Below are 15768 nucleotides of genomic sequence, written 5' to 3'. Positions count from 1 at the left end.
AAGACCTTATGGGAGCAGGGACAGAAGGCTGCAGCCTAGGTGGTGCCGGGAACGAGTGAGGTCCATTAGCAGGGCTGGGAGGAGAGATCAGAATAGCGCGGAGTCAGGGTTGAAGTGCACTGGCAGACCTGTTTGGAGGGTCTAGGACTGGAACAGCAGGAGGGCTGTTGCAGGTCAGGAGAAGCATGCAAAGCTGTGTGGACGAGTTGTCCACATTAGGCCAGATTTCAATCAGGGCTGTCAGCATCTCACTGAAATGTTCGGGTTTTTAAAAAAACCATACAACTGTATCTAATGCCCCGATCCCTCTGACTGTCATTATCTCATGCATCAGTGGAATGTAAAGATTTTGTAATTTATCTCCTCTCTCTCTCGCGCGCTGCAGGAATCCAGACAGCTGATAAAATATAAAGATTGTCATGAGAAAGGTACAAAACGGCCTAGGGAAGTGCCCTCATTTCACTGGCGGGTTCGTACAAAGGGATCATGACATGGCACATAAGGGGGCCATTGTCTTCGGAATAAAATCTCCATTTCAGCTTTCTTCTCTGGCTATGATCAATAGGAGGAAATTAAAGTCCCATCCTGGGAAAAAAATTAGTTTGCTAACACAGTGTTGAAAGATCAGGTAATGGAGAAGCAGAGCTAAAACAGGGTTGCTGGCGCCATCTCTTGAACAGCGCGAGGAGCTGCACATATAAAGCCTCTGACTAACCCAGCTCACCCTGCCGAAGTTCAAATGGAGAGCACAGCATGGCAGACAAGCCCAGCACGCTGCACAGAAGGAAGCTAAGGACAGACTCCATCGCAGGAGGCTGGAGTAATTTCTTTCAGGCAAACAGCGGGTGGGGGGGGCAAACTCACCCTTGATGTAAATTCTTTGGCTTCAGCGCAGTCCCACCAGAGATGAACGTAACCCCTTGCCTTTAGCTTTTGCCCCCGATACTGCAGCCTGATGGAATTAAGGCCCAGTAACCAAAGTGAGAGCAAGCCCGACATGCGTGGGATAGGGTACGTGTGCGCTGCGAAGTGCAAAGTGATGCCTAGTGCAAGCTCTGGTGGGTGCTGCGGGCCAGGTGAGCAGCATGGCTCAGATCCTTCACCGCTCCGGATGGAAAAGAGAACAGACAAGCCACTCTGAAGTGGGCAAGACCAGCCTGTCCACCTCCTTAGTTAAACTGGCAGCCCCTGTTGTTGGTACAGTGCCAAACGAGGAGCCTGTTGCCTCTAGTAGGTGTGAACACAGCATCTCCCTGCTTGGCTGCTAGTCACTTCAGTCTTTGGCTCCCCCCGGAACAGCCAGGAAGATGCAGGATTGTACCCAGAAAGCCAGTCTTGATTTTTGCCATTGACTCTTCCCAGCACTGACCCTGCAGCGTCCTATTGCACCCATCCCTTATCGGCTTGATAATTGAACAGGGCCAATTTTAATAACATCAGTTTCCTCTAAACAGGCTTGGTCCTTTGGCTTGGCCATGAAGGTGGCAGAATATCTCAGGCTCAGGTGATCTCTACTGTTGTGGCATCAGATGGTCAGAGAGACAGCCTCTAACAAAGAGCAGCAATTCTTGCAGCTATGAAAAGGGGTTACAGGGCTCTCAGCTGTGAAATGAGATGGTCTGAGACCTTAGCGCTAGGTTCGTTTCAAGGGGCTCTGCGCTTCCCCAACAGTCCTCCACAAGTGCCAGGGGAAAAGGCCTGGCAATTTGTTCAGCAGCTGCCATGGGGCAGATTTTAGCCCTTTGAAATCGAGCCAGAATCAACACATACATAGAGAACTAGCAGCTTAGCTGAATTAGGCTCCATATCTATACAGAACTAATGGAGAGGAGTCCTGGTCCTGGCTCAGTTTGGTCCACTGCTCTGAGATACAGACAAGGTGCTATATATTTTTGTAATCAGGAAAAAAAAACTTCCATGTAGCAAATAAGTTTTGAGAGTTGGTGTCAGCGCATCTGCCCAGATCAACCTGGCTAGCTGTCAGGCCTCTTTTCCTGTGTCCACACCAAGCTCTATCTGTTTAGATGAGCGGTTCACCAGTAAGCTAGGGAAGAGAAGTATCCAGGAGCTTTGGCTCTCTGCTGAGCGCAGATTACATTTCAAGTAGGGACAAAAACTATTTTTTGAAACATGATGATTGTTTATTCAAAGATCATGGCCCCACTACAACGGCAAGTTGGTGCTTATAGAGCACCTTACAGCTGTTAAAGAGTGTGACAGAAACAATAACCAGATACACGGATGGAATCACTGCTATACAATACAAATTATTAGTTGTCTGCCAATGACATTCTAGGACTTACGTTTCATAACCCTGCATTTGACTTTTCTTCCATTTACAAATAAATATTTAAGCACATTCCATTTTCAGTGTCCCAACTAAACCCGTGTATATATCTGAGCAGCCTCACATCATAAAAGAGGTAAAGGGAAGAAAAACTGGCTCAGTATGTTTATGTAATTTGGCTAATACCAGTTTAAATCTGTGATGTCCTTTAACAGTGGCAGTATCCTGCCTTTGCAGGGATTGTAAGCCTAGATCCTCAAAGGTATTTAGGAACCTAACTTTCAGTGAAGTCAATGTGAGTTAGGCTCTCTCATATTTTATATATATACACACATACATACATATACACATGCACACACACCCTGCAAACCTTAACACTGCAACATGATGCATTCCAGAAGAGTTACGGCAGATAATATAACAGGTTTCTGGAAATAATTAGAATAAAAGTAGTTCTGAGCCGTGTACAATTGGGCTCACAGCCCTCAAGGATCCTGGCTTTGCAGGTGCAGACAGAAAACGGGACCAGGCAATGATTTTAAGCCACACTAAAACATTTCTAAAATAGTTCTGCTGTGACAAAGAGAATACCTTATGGCATAGGCTAAAGGCTTTGTTTTTCCTGGCACTCATGTAGGATGCCCTGCATAGCTCAGTCATGACTTTGCTGTTCACAAGCAACGCAGCAAGCCCAATGTTAGGCCAACAAAGCCATTACACTACAACAGTGGTTTTCAACCTGTTTTCATTTGTGGACCCCTAAAAATTTTTGAATGGAGGTATGGACCTTTTGGAAAGCTTAGACATAGTCTGCAAACCCCCAGAGGGCCACAGATCACAGGTTGAAAACCACTGCACTACATTAATAATACCTGGCCTGTACAGAGTGCTTTTCATCAGTTGCTCTCCAAGCACTTTACAGAGGAGCTCAGTATCAGTATCCCCATTTTACAGATGGGGAAACTGAGGCGCCGGGATGGCCCTGACTTTCCCAAGTCCAGCAGCGGCAGAGATGAGAGTATAAATAGGATGCAGGTGGCTCATCTGCAGATCAGAATGGTTTCCACAGGCCCCTCAGAGCCAGTCCTATGGTCAGTGGGGCTGTAATGGTGTGTCTACATTGCAGCTGGAGGGGTGCTTCCTGGAGTGGGTAGACACACTCATCAGCTCTGCTGGAGCTAGTGCACTAAACATAGCAGTGTGGATGCAGCACCCAGGTGGCAGCTCAGACTAGTCACCCGAGAACAAATCCACTTCCGGTACAGACTTGGCCAAGCAGCCTGAGCTGCCGCTTGTGCTGCCACAGCCACACGGCTATTTTTTTAGCATACTAGCTCACACAGAGCTAGCGTGCGTCTGTCTCCACCCCATGCTGGGAAGGACACTCCAGCTGCAGTGTAGACATCCCCTTAGCTGCTAGCCGAGGAGGAGCGTGTGGTGTGGAGAAGCATCAAGCCAGGGATTCCACACACACCCCCCCCCCCCCCCCGCTCCACATACACTGGGCCCTGCTTCCAGCAAGGGAAAGAGATCTGCTTCATGACTGGGCAGTTGCATGGGATGCAGCGGGGCCCCCATGTGGCCAACTGTTTTGCTTGTGTGTCCGGCCAATCATTTCACGTCGCTGCAGGCACATTGGGGTTAGGGTGACCAGCTAGCCAGTGTGAAAAACCAGGACGGGTGTGTGGGGGGGTAATAGGTGCCTATATAAGACAAAGCCCCAAATTCTGAGATTGTCCCTATAAAAATCAAGACATCTGGTCACCTTAACTGGGGCTTGGTTTCATGGGGTTTCTAAACCCAGCCAGCCAGCCCCCACGTTCAGTGACAGAGTCTGGCGAGAAAGAGCGACTCCGGAGCACTGTGAACTGCTGGCTGGGGGCGTCTATCAAGCAGACCCAGATGTCTGGCCATTACGGGTGCAGGTGTTTATCCTCTTATGGCCTTGACACTGGGAACTGATTTGCAGAGGAGCCCTGACCACTTGCCTATGCCTCTTTTCACAGCCTCCCTGCTTCCCAAGCCCCAACCACCAGCCTTCCCTCTCCCAGTTCACCATACAGCCCAGGCTAAATCCCTCCCACTAGCCTGAAGGCCCATTCTCACCACGGCAGCCCCCGACACAGGCCAAACAAACCACATAACCCAGCAGAAAAGCCTCTGTGATGGGAAGCCAGGGAGTGCAGGCTCTAGATTTATAGATGAGACGTGCTGTCACGGCCTCCACATTATTATGGGCTCAGCACAATTCAGCATCATGTCACTAGGGCTGGTTACGCTTGTCACAGGAGCAAAAGATGCCAAGAAGGTTTTTGTTTTTTGGTTTTTTTAACCACGAATGTGCCAAGTCTCAACGACACAGAGCGGGGACCCCTCCTGCCTCCCCAGAGAACTGAAACCGAAAGTCAGCAGTTGCCCTCTGTCTACCTGGGCATGCTAAATCCACAAGCTTTCTTGGCACACCAGGGCAGTGCTGACAGGCAGGCAGCCGAGCATGTGATCATAGGCCCGGAATCATGCCTTCAGAGCCACATGGCTGCTTCCTGACCAACCTCTGCCAGTGAGTGACCCTGTGTTTGCTGCCCTATTTGTGTATGTTCGGATGGATCAGTGACATCCTGAGCCCTTGAGCCCCCTCAAGGTGGCTTGTTGGTGCCTTGCAAAGTGAGGAAAAGTAAAAGTCTCCAGCTGACAAGGTTTTGTTAATTTTGCTGCATTATAGCGCGCTCTGCAACGGTGTTAGAAGGGGGAGCCTCTGCATACTTACCCTGGATCTGCAGCGCACAGAGAGACATCAGCAAGGCACAGACCAGCAGAGCACAATAGGAGGGAGACAACTAACAAAAATTAACCAGCCTTAAGAAAAAAACAGGGAAGGTTAAGGAGAAGCCTAGAAATCAGAAGAGAATGGTCTGCCTGCTCCTGTTCCCTGGATCTTAGGCACCCTGGTTCCTCAAGGTTAGACTGAAATAGGGGGAAATAAGGATTTTCTTCCATGGCAAATTTCAACTTTTCAGAAACAAAATCAAAATCCAAATATTCTGATTTGGAAATGCTGCCCTGGTGCCTCACAGGAGTTGTAGTTTGGGTGTCTCCTGCTCCTAATAAGGTTGTGCTCCCTGGTCAGACTACATCTCCCAGGATGCCCCATGTCTCCTCATGGTGGAGTTGTATCATGGAAGTCCCGGGTCATGGGATGTAGGAGCCCATGGACCTGGAGAATGGGGTCATGAGGAATATGAGGCACCGTGGTGGAATATCCAAATCGAAATATTTCAGATTTCGGGTATTTGGGTTTTTTGACCAAATAAATAAATAAATAAAAATCAAATTTTGCATCGAAAGCCGGCACTTTTCATGCAAAATGGCATTTAGTTGACAATCCAATTCCTATTAAAACACAATACTGCCCTTTTTGAGCCATGTGGCTAGCCAAAAACGTGAGGGGTAATAGGTTGTTCCAGTTAGGCGGAGGGATTGGTCAAGTATTTCTTGGATGCAGTTTTGTTTATTTACAAAGAATGTACAAAGTCCTGTGCCTCTGAACACAGAAGGAATCAATAGTAGGAAGCAGCTTCTTTTGCTCACAGCTCCAGGGGCACGCTTTGCAGCCTGCACCTTCGCCCCAAAACCCTCTCTCCATTCTTCTTCCAGAGTCAGAGACCATGATTTCAGCTACTCCTTCAGGCTGTCTGTGGCTTGCTGGTCCTCGGAGTTCACCCTTTTTCTCCCTTGCTCTCTCTCTCTCTCTCATCCAAAACAATATTCGGCAAAGCACTTCCACCCACACAATCCAAAACTCCTGGGGGGGTTCACGTTACCCTTTGGCTTTAGACGAAGGCTTGTGATTAATTTAGCCCTACATTATGTTAACTGAAGGGTGCATTCACACAAGCTTTTTAACACGACCAATAACAAGGTTTCACCCAGCTCAAAACAACAGTTTTGAGGGAAATTTTTCAACCAGCCCTTTTCCTGGGTTCATTTCTCTCCTCTCTCCCTGTGCCTTGAACAAACCAGTCTAGTTCCATGTCTTAATGCCACCATCTGTAAAACAACTACATACACACACACACACACTTGTGAGCGTGCTCCTTGCTCCTTGGGGGTGGGAGACCAGGGGTTCAGAGAATTATTTAGAGCTAATCAAAATATTATTTCAAGAACAATTCATCATGAATTTAGCCCCTTCCTTGGCTGAAGACCCATTTGCAATCTGACCTCAGTTGCTGAGAATGTCTTTGTTACAATATTCTTCAAATAATTTCCCTTACTAATAGCTCCGTAATTTAACGTCTCGCTGTCCCTAGTTGTGTTGCTGCTCTCTGATTGGCTGTCTGAAGCTAGTTAAAACAGGAGAACAGATCATGAAATTCCAGTTTGAATTGTCAGGTAAACATTTGCAACAAAATGAGGGGAAATGTTGGGATTTGCAAACCATTGGCTGAATCTCACTGAGGCTGTCCAGAGACAACAGAAACCCCCCTATGGGCCAGCAAACAGAATTCAGGCCTATTTTTCACTAACCTAGTTGTGACTCAGACTCTGACTATCTGGCCTCACCCTAGAATTCATGTGTGTAAAAATCTAGGCTGACCACAGGCCTCCCCCGCTTCCCCATCTCTCCCTGCCCCTTGCACACTGGGGTGGGTGAGACCCACTTTCACCAGCTCTCCCTACTGCAGCTGCATGAAGCCAGCTGCTTTCAGTCTCTGGAGCGTTTGCTGCCATCTAGCAGCCTGTGGCAGCATCACACCAGGCTCCCAGGAGACCGTCTGCCCTGGTTCAGTGCAGGCTTCATACAGGGAACATGCAGCCACAGCTGTTGGGGGGGGAATGGAAAAGGGGGGAACCGCCAGCCAGAATGAAGTGGAAAACATTGGACTTCTCCGCCTCCTTCCCCACATCCAGAGTCACTGGCACAGCTAAGAACAGCACTTCGGATTCCTGACTCCCAGCCCTGTGCTCTCACCACTTCCTCTGTGACAGCTGTTATTTCCGGTTCCACCCTTCTCCACAGCCTCTCTGCTGCCTGCTTTGGGCCAGGGCCCATCTGAGACACTACAACAGGGTGGTCTGGTGGCAGCAGTTCTCTGCAGTGACATGCAGCTGCCTCAAGGCTACCCCAGAGCTCGTAACCTTCTCTCCCTTACTCACAAGCTCCTATTTTTAGTGGCTTCCTGGGCCGTCTGCAGTGGGGAAGCATAAAATACAAATGATGGGGGTGGAGCAGCAGGCTGCACAGAGGAGAGAACCCTTCTCTGGCTAATGTTGATTCTGCTAGTGAGATCATTTCACTCACCAGCCTGTGCCACGCAGCTCTGTGCTTCCCCGAGGTGTGGCTGGCGGCCCCAGGCAGGCCTGCCTTTCACAAGAGCTGCATTGTGCTGGGCTGAATTTTACACCGGCAGGCTGAATGCAGGCGCCAACAGGCCCATCACTGTTCGGGACCTAGCAGCACTTGGTAATGTCTGTCAAGAAGGGCGGAGGAGTGGGGTGGCATTTCCACATTTTGCATGGATCCAAGGGCTTGAGAGAGACAGCATGACCTCCGCTCGCTGCTGACATCAGGTGTGGCAGTGGCTTGCCCAGTGATGACAAGGGTACACCCCTTCTCCATCACCCCAGTATGGCCAGGCTTTTAAACACCTCAGCTGAGTAAGGGAGAGGGACATTCTTGAACCAAGCACAAGCTGCAGCAAAGCCAGCTACCCCCACCCTGTGCCCAATGCCAAGGTGCCTCCGGTGTGCGGGATGGCCCACTTCTAGGCTGGAGAGCTGCCAAGGCCGTCAATCAATCCCTGGCTGCTCTGCTGATACAGCCAGCAAGGGGGTTGCAATTTATTTATACATATTACCACCCTGCAACCCAGCCAACCCCCGCCCCCCCCCACACAACCAACCAGCCTACACTTACAAATAAAACTCTCCTCCTGCCTCGCCCTCCAAGAAACCCTCCCGGGTAGTGAGAACTGGGGCCTAGCAGCCCACTCCACTTGGGAGCCGAACTCTGGGAAAGTGGGTTCAAATTTATAAAGTGTCACAATAATCCCTAGCAATAATGGGGAAAGGTGCGAAAGGGAGAGAGACAGACAGACTTAGTCCAAACCAAAAGGCCTCCTGACCTAATTCCAGGACTGGGTTAAGGTCGTGCCTGGTAAACAAGAGAAGTGTGGGCCCAGAAGCAACAAACCAAACCAGGTGTGTTGAGAATTAGGACCATCCGTGGACAAAATAATGAGGGGATAGGATCCGCCCTTTTGGGGTCCTAAAAAAAAGCGACTTTGGGAAGAAACTTGGCAAAGGCAGACGCTGGCTGACTGAGAGCCCGGAGAATGGGAAGGAGCGAGGTTCGCCATCATGGCCATCTCCTGAGACGCCCCCCGTCACACCTGCTTCATCCTACTCCCGTGAGCCGTCCTGACAGCCTGGGCCAGAGAGCTGCACCCAGATGACACCACCACCTCCAGCCGAATCCCAAACACCACCAGGCCAAGAGACTTTGTCGCTCCATGTGTCTTTTTCCTGCCCTACCTTATTTCTTCTCTTTCCCAGCCCTCTCCTTTTGCCTTCTGCCTAGTACAAGTGTCTGGCTTTGCCAGCCCAAGACTATAGTTTATAACACTGCTGTAAGCCTGTAAACACAAAAGGGCAGCTAAGAGCCGTGCCCCAATTAGACCAACCCTGTTACAAGTTTACCTGGCTTCAGAGTGGTTAAGACGACGGCGTGCTGGGCTTGTTTTTTTTCCAGCAGGGAGGTTGCAAGTGAGAGTCAGCACCAGAGACAGAAGTTGCATTGTCTAGTCTTTGCTGTTGTCTTCTTTCCCTCGTGTGTGTGTTTGTCTTGTTCTGTCTTTTAGGAAACAGGCCTTGACTTTAACTACAACAGTAATAACAACTGCAGCCTCTCCCATGGACCTTTTCTCTTCTCCCTCCCCACAGGAGGGGTTACTACTTTACATCTTTAACACCATCTACAACCCCCTGAAACAGGACTTCTAAGACTCTCCAGCTACAGGGAAAGAGAACAAGGGACATTGTTCAAATAAAAGCCTTATGTAATACTTTACATTTCAAATGCTTTAGCGGTCTTTCTTTCCGTTCCGTTTCCAATCCTTAAAAAGATTGAAGAGGGTTTTTTGTTGTTGTGTTTGGTTTGGTTTTTTGCCATGGGGCTAAGCAGGCTGAGGTCTCCGTAAACCAAACCCCGAAGCTTGTTTAATGTTGGACAGTGACATGCTCATGTTCACAAGTTTGACTCTTTGGGTCCATTTCTTCCATCCAGATTAATACAACACCCCTCCTATGCACTCAGCCCTCTCCCAGGGCCCACTGGAATCCACAGGTTCTTCCCACTGACTGCAAAGTGGGTTTTGGATCAGCCCCCTGCCCCCACAAGGCCCAAGACTTTGGCGTGTGCCCTGAAGGCCCAGCTGGTGGATTGAGTCAGCAAGAAAAACCACGGAAGGCCCAAGAGGCCTGTCCCCAAGGGATGAAGTTTGTAACTAGAAAGCAAATGATGCTGATCTAAACAGAAAAGGAAACAGCTGAACTCCCCAGCCTGGGATCCAGCCCAGGTCTAGGATGCCCCTGAACGTGGAGCCCAACGATCCCCAGAACCACTCTTTGCCATCCAGCCTCCAAAACAAATTTACAGGTCTTGTCCTCAGTGCCTCTGTTAAGGGAGCAGGATCGGGGAGTTGAGGTTAACCCCTTGTGTACTAAGGAACAGCCAGTGCCCTCAGCCCCTGCCACAGGGGTCTCTTGTGATGGAAACCAGTCACCTCAGCCTCCAGTCCCAATCCCCTGAGTTATTATGGGCCTGCGGGGCCATTGCTTCATCTTAAATGCTTGTTCCATCTTGCCAGTTCACCTACCTTCCTCCTCGCCCCACTGCTGGCAAATTACCAAACACAAGCCTCACCGTAAATAAAAATCAGAAACAACCCAAATCGTCCGTGTAAAACCTGATTTCAAAGAAACTCCACATTCAGAACCAGCAGCTGCAGAGTCCGGGGTGAATCTTTTCCCCCCAATTCCATTTCCAAGGAACAGCATTTTTAAAATAAGGTCCCACCCCAGCCCCTTTCCTGGGTGGTTCCCCTGTTTGCATGGTTTGCAAGGAGTTTAAACCAGATACATTTTTCAGAACCATTTGCATCATCATTTTTTAATACGGTTTTGTTACAGAAATGAAAGGACTGTTATAAATAGCTAAAGCTGCATTATGTATTTCTTGCTATCTCACTGACCCCTAGAGGCCCCCATTCCTCTGGGCAGCATGCAGACACATAGGAAGAAACAACCGCTGCCCTAAAGAGGCGAGGCTTTCAGAAGCGCTTGGCATTGGCCTAACTGGGCTCCCGCCTTCATTTAGCAGGGAACAGAATTGAGGCAACACTGTGGCTTTTGAACAGCCCCATCCTAAACAGACAAGGCAAAGTGTGGCCAGCAGGGAGCAACATTATCCCAATTTTACTGTGGCACAGTGAGACTGATTGACTTGCCCAGGGTGACACAGGAAATCCGAGGCAGAGCTGGGAAATCGAACCCATCTCTCCTGTGTCCTACTCCAGTTACTTAGCCCCGGGGCCAGCCTGCGGGATTCTGCCCACATTGCAACAAACCAGCAGAATCAGGGACTTTCTAAGCTCAGCCCCCAGTGTTTTAGTGTGAGGAGCCCTGGGGATCAAATGAGCATGAAGCACATAGCAGCAGCATTAGCTCAGACTGCCCTGGCTCTTGCCAGTTTTAAGTTAGTTCCTTATGGTTCTTGGAGCACGTGATTCTGCACAGAGCATCACTAAATCTCTAATGAGATCAGACCAGTAACAGTTTTCACTTCAGCAAAGCAACCAAGTTTGCACAGGTCTGATAAAAGAACAGATTGTCCCAATCCTGTTTCTATCCCTTTGGAAGAGTGAAGAATTATAACATCCCGGGATTAGCTGCACTGCAACAGAGCAATAGGCCAAGCCTATGTCCTGCTTTAGACAGTGGCCTATTCCTGATGCTTCAGAGAAAGGCTGGTTCTCAGCATAATGCACCAAATGGTCCACGCAACACTACAATCCCAGGAGGAAGGATGTCCTTCCTGGCCCCACTGATCAGCTTATGCCCTGAAGCATGAGGACTGAAAGCCCTGGTGACGTTAATCAATGTCATGAGCATTCTCTGAAAGGGGAGCCCAGGTATCTACATGCTGGTGTATCTCCTTGGTGGTCTGCCTGGCTACATTGGCGATCCTCTGGAATCTATGCAGGAACAAGATGATGAAGAGGAGCAGGACAGCCTGGAGGAAGATGAAGAGGAAGAGGCAGATCTGGGAGATGAGCGCGATGCTGCAGTACCAGTACTGGCAGGTAGAGATGAGCTCATCCTCTGACAGGTACGCGATGATCCTGCCCTGCAGGTGTTCCGGGGAGGCACACACCACGTTCCTATACAGGGTCCGATTCTGCTGCCACTGGAGCCACGAGCGCAGGTAAAGGATGTCACAGTCGCATTCCCAGGGGTTCCCCCACAGGTAGGCCACTTGGAGGCTCTGCAGGTTGTCCAGGAGCCCGTTGGGGATGCTGGTGAGCTGGTTGTTGTTGAGGAAGATGATCTGAGTTGAGGGGCTGAAGGACGCGGGGAGGCTACTTTCAGTCAGCTCTCTAGACATGCAGTTGATGATGTTGGCGCTGCACTGGCAGAACGAGGGGCAGGTGGGCGTCACAATGGGCAGAAAGCCCAGCAGGAAAAGGAAGAGGATCCAGCAGATCATCTTCAGCTCTGAAACACACACAAGCCACCTCTGACCCTGAACTCCTTGGGACATTGTGCGCAAATCTCAGGCACTCAGCATAAGAAGAGCAGCAGACACAGACACCTGACACCGTCAAACTGAACAGAACAAACCCAGGGCTTTTATTTCCTTTAAGGATTTAAAGTTTTGGGTTGAATTTGGTACCCAGGAAGATAGAGACCACCAGCTTTGACAAGGGCATAATTTCAGCATATGTTGGGCAAGAGCTCACTCTCTCGTAATACTAGACAGGTTCCTGCTATTTTAGCCCTGGGTTTGTGAAGGGCAGATGTGACCAGACATCCAGTAGGAACTGGCACGAGGCCAATAAATCTCATTTCCATTGGTGCCCAGGGTGGTGAAGAGAAGCTGGTATTTGCATGATTGCATTCCTGATGCACTATAATAGCTAAGGAAATTCACCAGCAGTCACGCGTTAGTGCACAAAACTGCTCATGCAGTCATAGGCTCCGAATGATCTTTCATTAACAGCAGCTTCAGGTTATTACAGAGGCAAAAAGGTTCAGAAGATTCAAAAAAGGATTAGACAGTTGCATGACTAAGAACAGCCAATGCAGTTTCCACGGCTAGAATAAAAAAGTGACAGACATGTGCAGCTCTCATGCATCAGAACATATAAAGATCAGGTGGGCTCGGGTAGAAATTCCCCACTCTGGGATTGTATTGCAGTAGTCGAGGGCTACCCTTGTTCTGAAGGATCTAAGCATTGGTAACTGCTGTAGACAGAGACAAGCCATTGGACTGTGCTCGTATTGAAATTCTTGCAAAAAATCCTAAGGGTCATCATGGACTCTGACTTGTACAGGGGGTAAGAAGAGAGTGGCTTAGTGCCTCACAATAAAGCAATGCTGTGCAGTGAAGTGACCGAGGAAGAAGGCAAAGTTAGCAAGAAGCGCAGTGTCTAGACTCACCTTTGCAGATTGCTGCCTGCTGGCCTCTGGCACAAGGGAAGAGTGTAGTAAGAGGGCAAGTGGTGCAGGAGCATTTGCAAGTACACAGCTGAGCTCTCTGCTGGTTCCCCACTTGGCTCTGCAAGATAAGGGGAAAGCTAATCCCCAGGACTCCTCCCTGCCACCGTCTTGCTGGAACAGCTGAGGTTTCACCAAGCAACTGTTCCAAGGGATGCAGGATGACACTGGTTGTGGTAACGCTCCAAATGTGGCAGGCCTGATGATGACGGGTGAGTGGCAGAGGGTCTTGGCCCAGAGGAAAGGAAAGGCAAAAGCATTTTGCTGTTATCTGTGAGTGGTTCAGCCCTGCCCTTTTCAAAACAGTGCCCTCTTTTACCCTGGCACCCTTTGGAAAGGAAGCCATCCTCGGAGGATAATAAGCCCAAACTATTTGCTTTGTTTTCTGTATTGCTCTGCTTAGCAGCAGCAAGAAAATATGCAAAGAACCTCATGTGAAATCCATGGGAGAGTCCTCAAAACCTTATCAGCCCCTGGGGAAGGGCCCATAATTTCCCATACTCAGCTCCACTTTGCATGTCTGGCTCTGTCTTGGCAATGGCAAATACCTCTCAGATTGTTCCCCCGCTCCCCAAACCTCTGTATAGCACGCAGCTCCGGCCCTCTCGAGGCTAGAAAGACTTAACAATGGCAACCAGGCAGGATCAGGCGGAGATCTTACTTGTCAGCTGAGAGGTTTGTAAGGAAGCTTGGGGAACCTAACATTGATCAGTGTCAGCTTCAGTATGACAATGCTCCAGGTAATTCCCATAATACCCTGTTACGCCTTTCATCCTCAAGCTCTTTATGAACTACATATGCACAAAACTATGAGTCACTTCACAGCTGCCTGCAGCTGTTTTAAGAGTGTGCAGCACTGGGACAGGAAGTGAAGGAGACAGGATAAGGAGTCTCAGTCAGGGACAGAAAGTGCCTATAATCAGTTGACCCTGGGGGATGGGATCTTCACTGGTTGTGGACAGGTCTCCCTTTAGTGAATCTGTCTAGTAAATGGGGACCAAATATGTTGGGGGCAGGAAGCAAAGGGAATACTGTAGCCAACTGAAGCTGCAGGTGGATTTAGGCAATTACTCAAGATTCAGTTGGACCAGAAAATTCAGGTTCACACAATTACCATTGTGAAAAGCACGTCTGTTAAATTGGTTTCACATCTCATCTGAAAGAGCGTTCCTGGCAGCACAATGTCCCCTAACATCCTGTTAGCGCTATGTACAGTATCAGCGTGCCTTGGAGGACCTTCATTAAAGCACTGACCCGATCCTAGCCCTTCTGAGCTAGTGACTTCTGATGAGGTGCTCTGGCTTTCACCTGTGGCCTGGGTCACTAGCTGCGTAGGGAGGGAGCAGGCGAGCTGCTCTTCTGAAAACTTGCATTCTCTCACATGCTTGAAGCCTGGGAGAGTCCGATACTTGCACACACAAAAAGGCAAGATCCAGGGGAAAGGAGAAAGCTGCAGGCTGGCTTGGCTGGCCAGTGCTGGGAAAGATAATGCTCATGGGAACATCGTGCTCTAGCAGGCTTGTCTTGATAGAGTCAGATGACTCAGCAGCTCGAAGCATGTGCAGTTCACAGTTAGCAAGGCAGGTTTACCACATCCTGCCGTCGGAATTTGTGGCACTGGGAGACGTTCCAGCCTGAGCAGCAGACCCAAAGGGATAAAAATAGACAGCTCTGGGGATGCTGAGATCACATCCCCATTGCATGCATTAAGGACCAAACCCTGCCCCCGGTATCTCCGTACAATACCTCTCGTATAAGCCCATTGGGCCAGATTCTCTCTGCACCCATTTACACATAAAATGCTACCAGATCAGAACAGGAAGGATTGACACCCAAGGACAGGGCCAGGGAAAATTGGGCCCATTGATTCAGTGGGGCTGTAGCTGAAGGCAGGACTGGGAATAAAGACTCATCTCATATGCTTTAAAACTATTACGCTTTAAGTTTCTAATAAATCAGATTTCAGAGTAGCAGCCGTGTTAGTCTGTATCCGCAAAAAGAAAAAGGAGGACTTGTGGCACCTTAGAGACTAACAAATTTATTTGAGCATAAGCTTTCGTGAGCTACAGCTCACTTCATCGGATGCTCAAATAAATGTTAGTCTCTAAGGTGCCACAAGTCCTCCTTTTCTTTTTAGTAAATCAGAGTCGCTCATTCCGGTTATTACAGTAGAGCAGAAGGCAGGCAGGGAATCTGGGCTCACATACTGCTCAGCTTTTGCTGTAGTGTTTTTCTTTCATTTGGGGGATGCTTCAAGACAACTGGGATGACCCAGGTAGATTTTTCCATAGGCCAGAAAGGACCATTATGATCATCTGACCCCCTGCATAACCCAGGCCAGAGAATTTCATCCAGGGGCTGTGGAGTGCCATTTAAAGTGGGAGGGGGCACAGATTTGCCCCCCATGCCTGACCCTCTCCTCTCCCCTTCTCAGTCCCCTGTACCCCACACCCCATCCTTCTGACTCCTCCGGCCCATGTTCCCCTCCGAATCTGAGTGAGTGGCATTGTGTCCTGGTGCACAGGATCTCTGGGCCACTCAGGTTTGACCCGGCCTATGCCTACGTCCAGCCTAATCTGATTGAACTAGAGAACTGGACAGATCACACCCAGGGGAATTTCCCAGGCATCTTGCATTTCTGTCCCCACTCCTAACAAGTCCCCCTTCCGCAGACAGAAAACAAATCAGGAAAAGGTCGTCTTGTG

The 15768-nt window shown here is 49.3% G+C and overlaps 1 protein-coding gene and 1 long non-coding RNA gene across 2 annotated transcripts in view; both read right to left on the bottom strand.

The window, feature by feature from the left end:
- The window catches only part of LOC122456776, a 134120-nt gene extending 125940 nt beyond the window's left edge, over positions 1–8180 (bottom strand). The window contains exon 1 of the long non-coding RNA XR_006275832.1: positions 865–8180. This is a non-coding gene — a long non-coding RNA (uncharacterized LOC122456776). The remainder of the gene's footprint in view (positions 1–864) is intronic.
- A 2261-nt stretch (positions 8181–10441) lies between these two features.
- GP1BB (glycoprotein Ib platelet subunit beta) lies at positions 10442–14230 on the bottom strand. Its single transcript, XM_038373321.2, has 2 exons — positions 13007–14230; positions 10442–12061 (listed from the first exon to the last, which is right to left on the bottom strand). The coding sequence occupies exons 1-2, from the start codon at positions 13407–13409 to the stop codon at positions 11439–11441; spliced, it is 1026 nt and encodes a 341-aa protein (XP_038229249.1). The 5' UTR covers positions 13410–14230; the 3' UTR covers positions 10442–11438.
- Between the last annotated feature and the right edge of the window lie 1538 nt (positions 14231–15768).

This window comes from Dermochelys coriacea, chromosome 15 (assembly GCF_009764565.3).
Source record: "Dermochelys coriacea isolate rDerCor1 chromosome 15, rDerCor1.pri.v4, whole genome shotgun sequence".
Taxonomy (NCBI): Eukaryota; Metazoa; Chordata; order Testudines; family Dermochelyidae; genus Dermochelys; species Dermochelys coriacea.
This window is presented reverse-complemented; position numbering and strand designations above follow the sequence as displayed.

Coding starts and splice junctions, on each gene's coding strand:
- GP1BB (XM_038373321.2), bottom strand. CDS start 13,409: ATGGCTTCCTTTCCAAAGGGTGCCAGGGTAAAAGAGGGCACTGTTTTG. Junction 12,062..13,006: donor GCAGGCAGCAATCTGCAAAG/GTGAGTCTAGAC, acceptor TGTGTGTTTCAG/AGCTGAAGATGATCTGCTGG.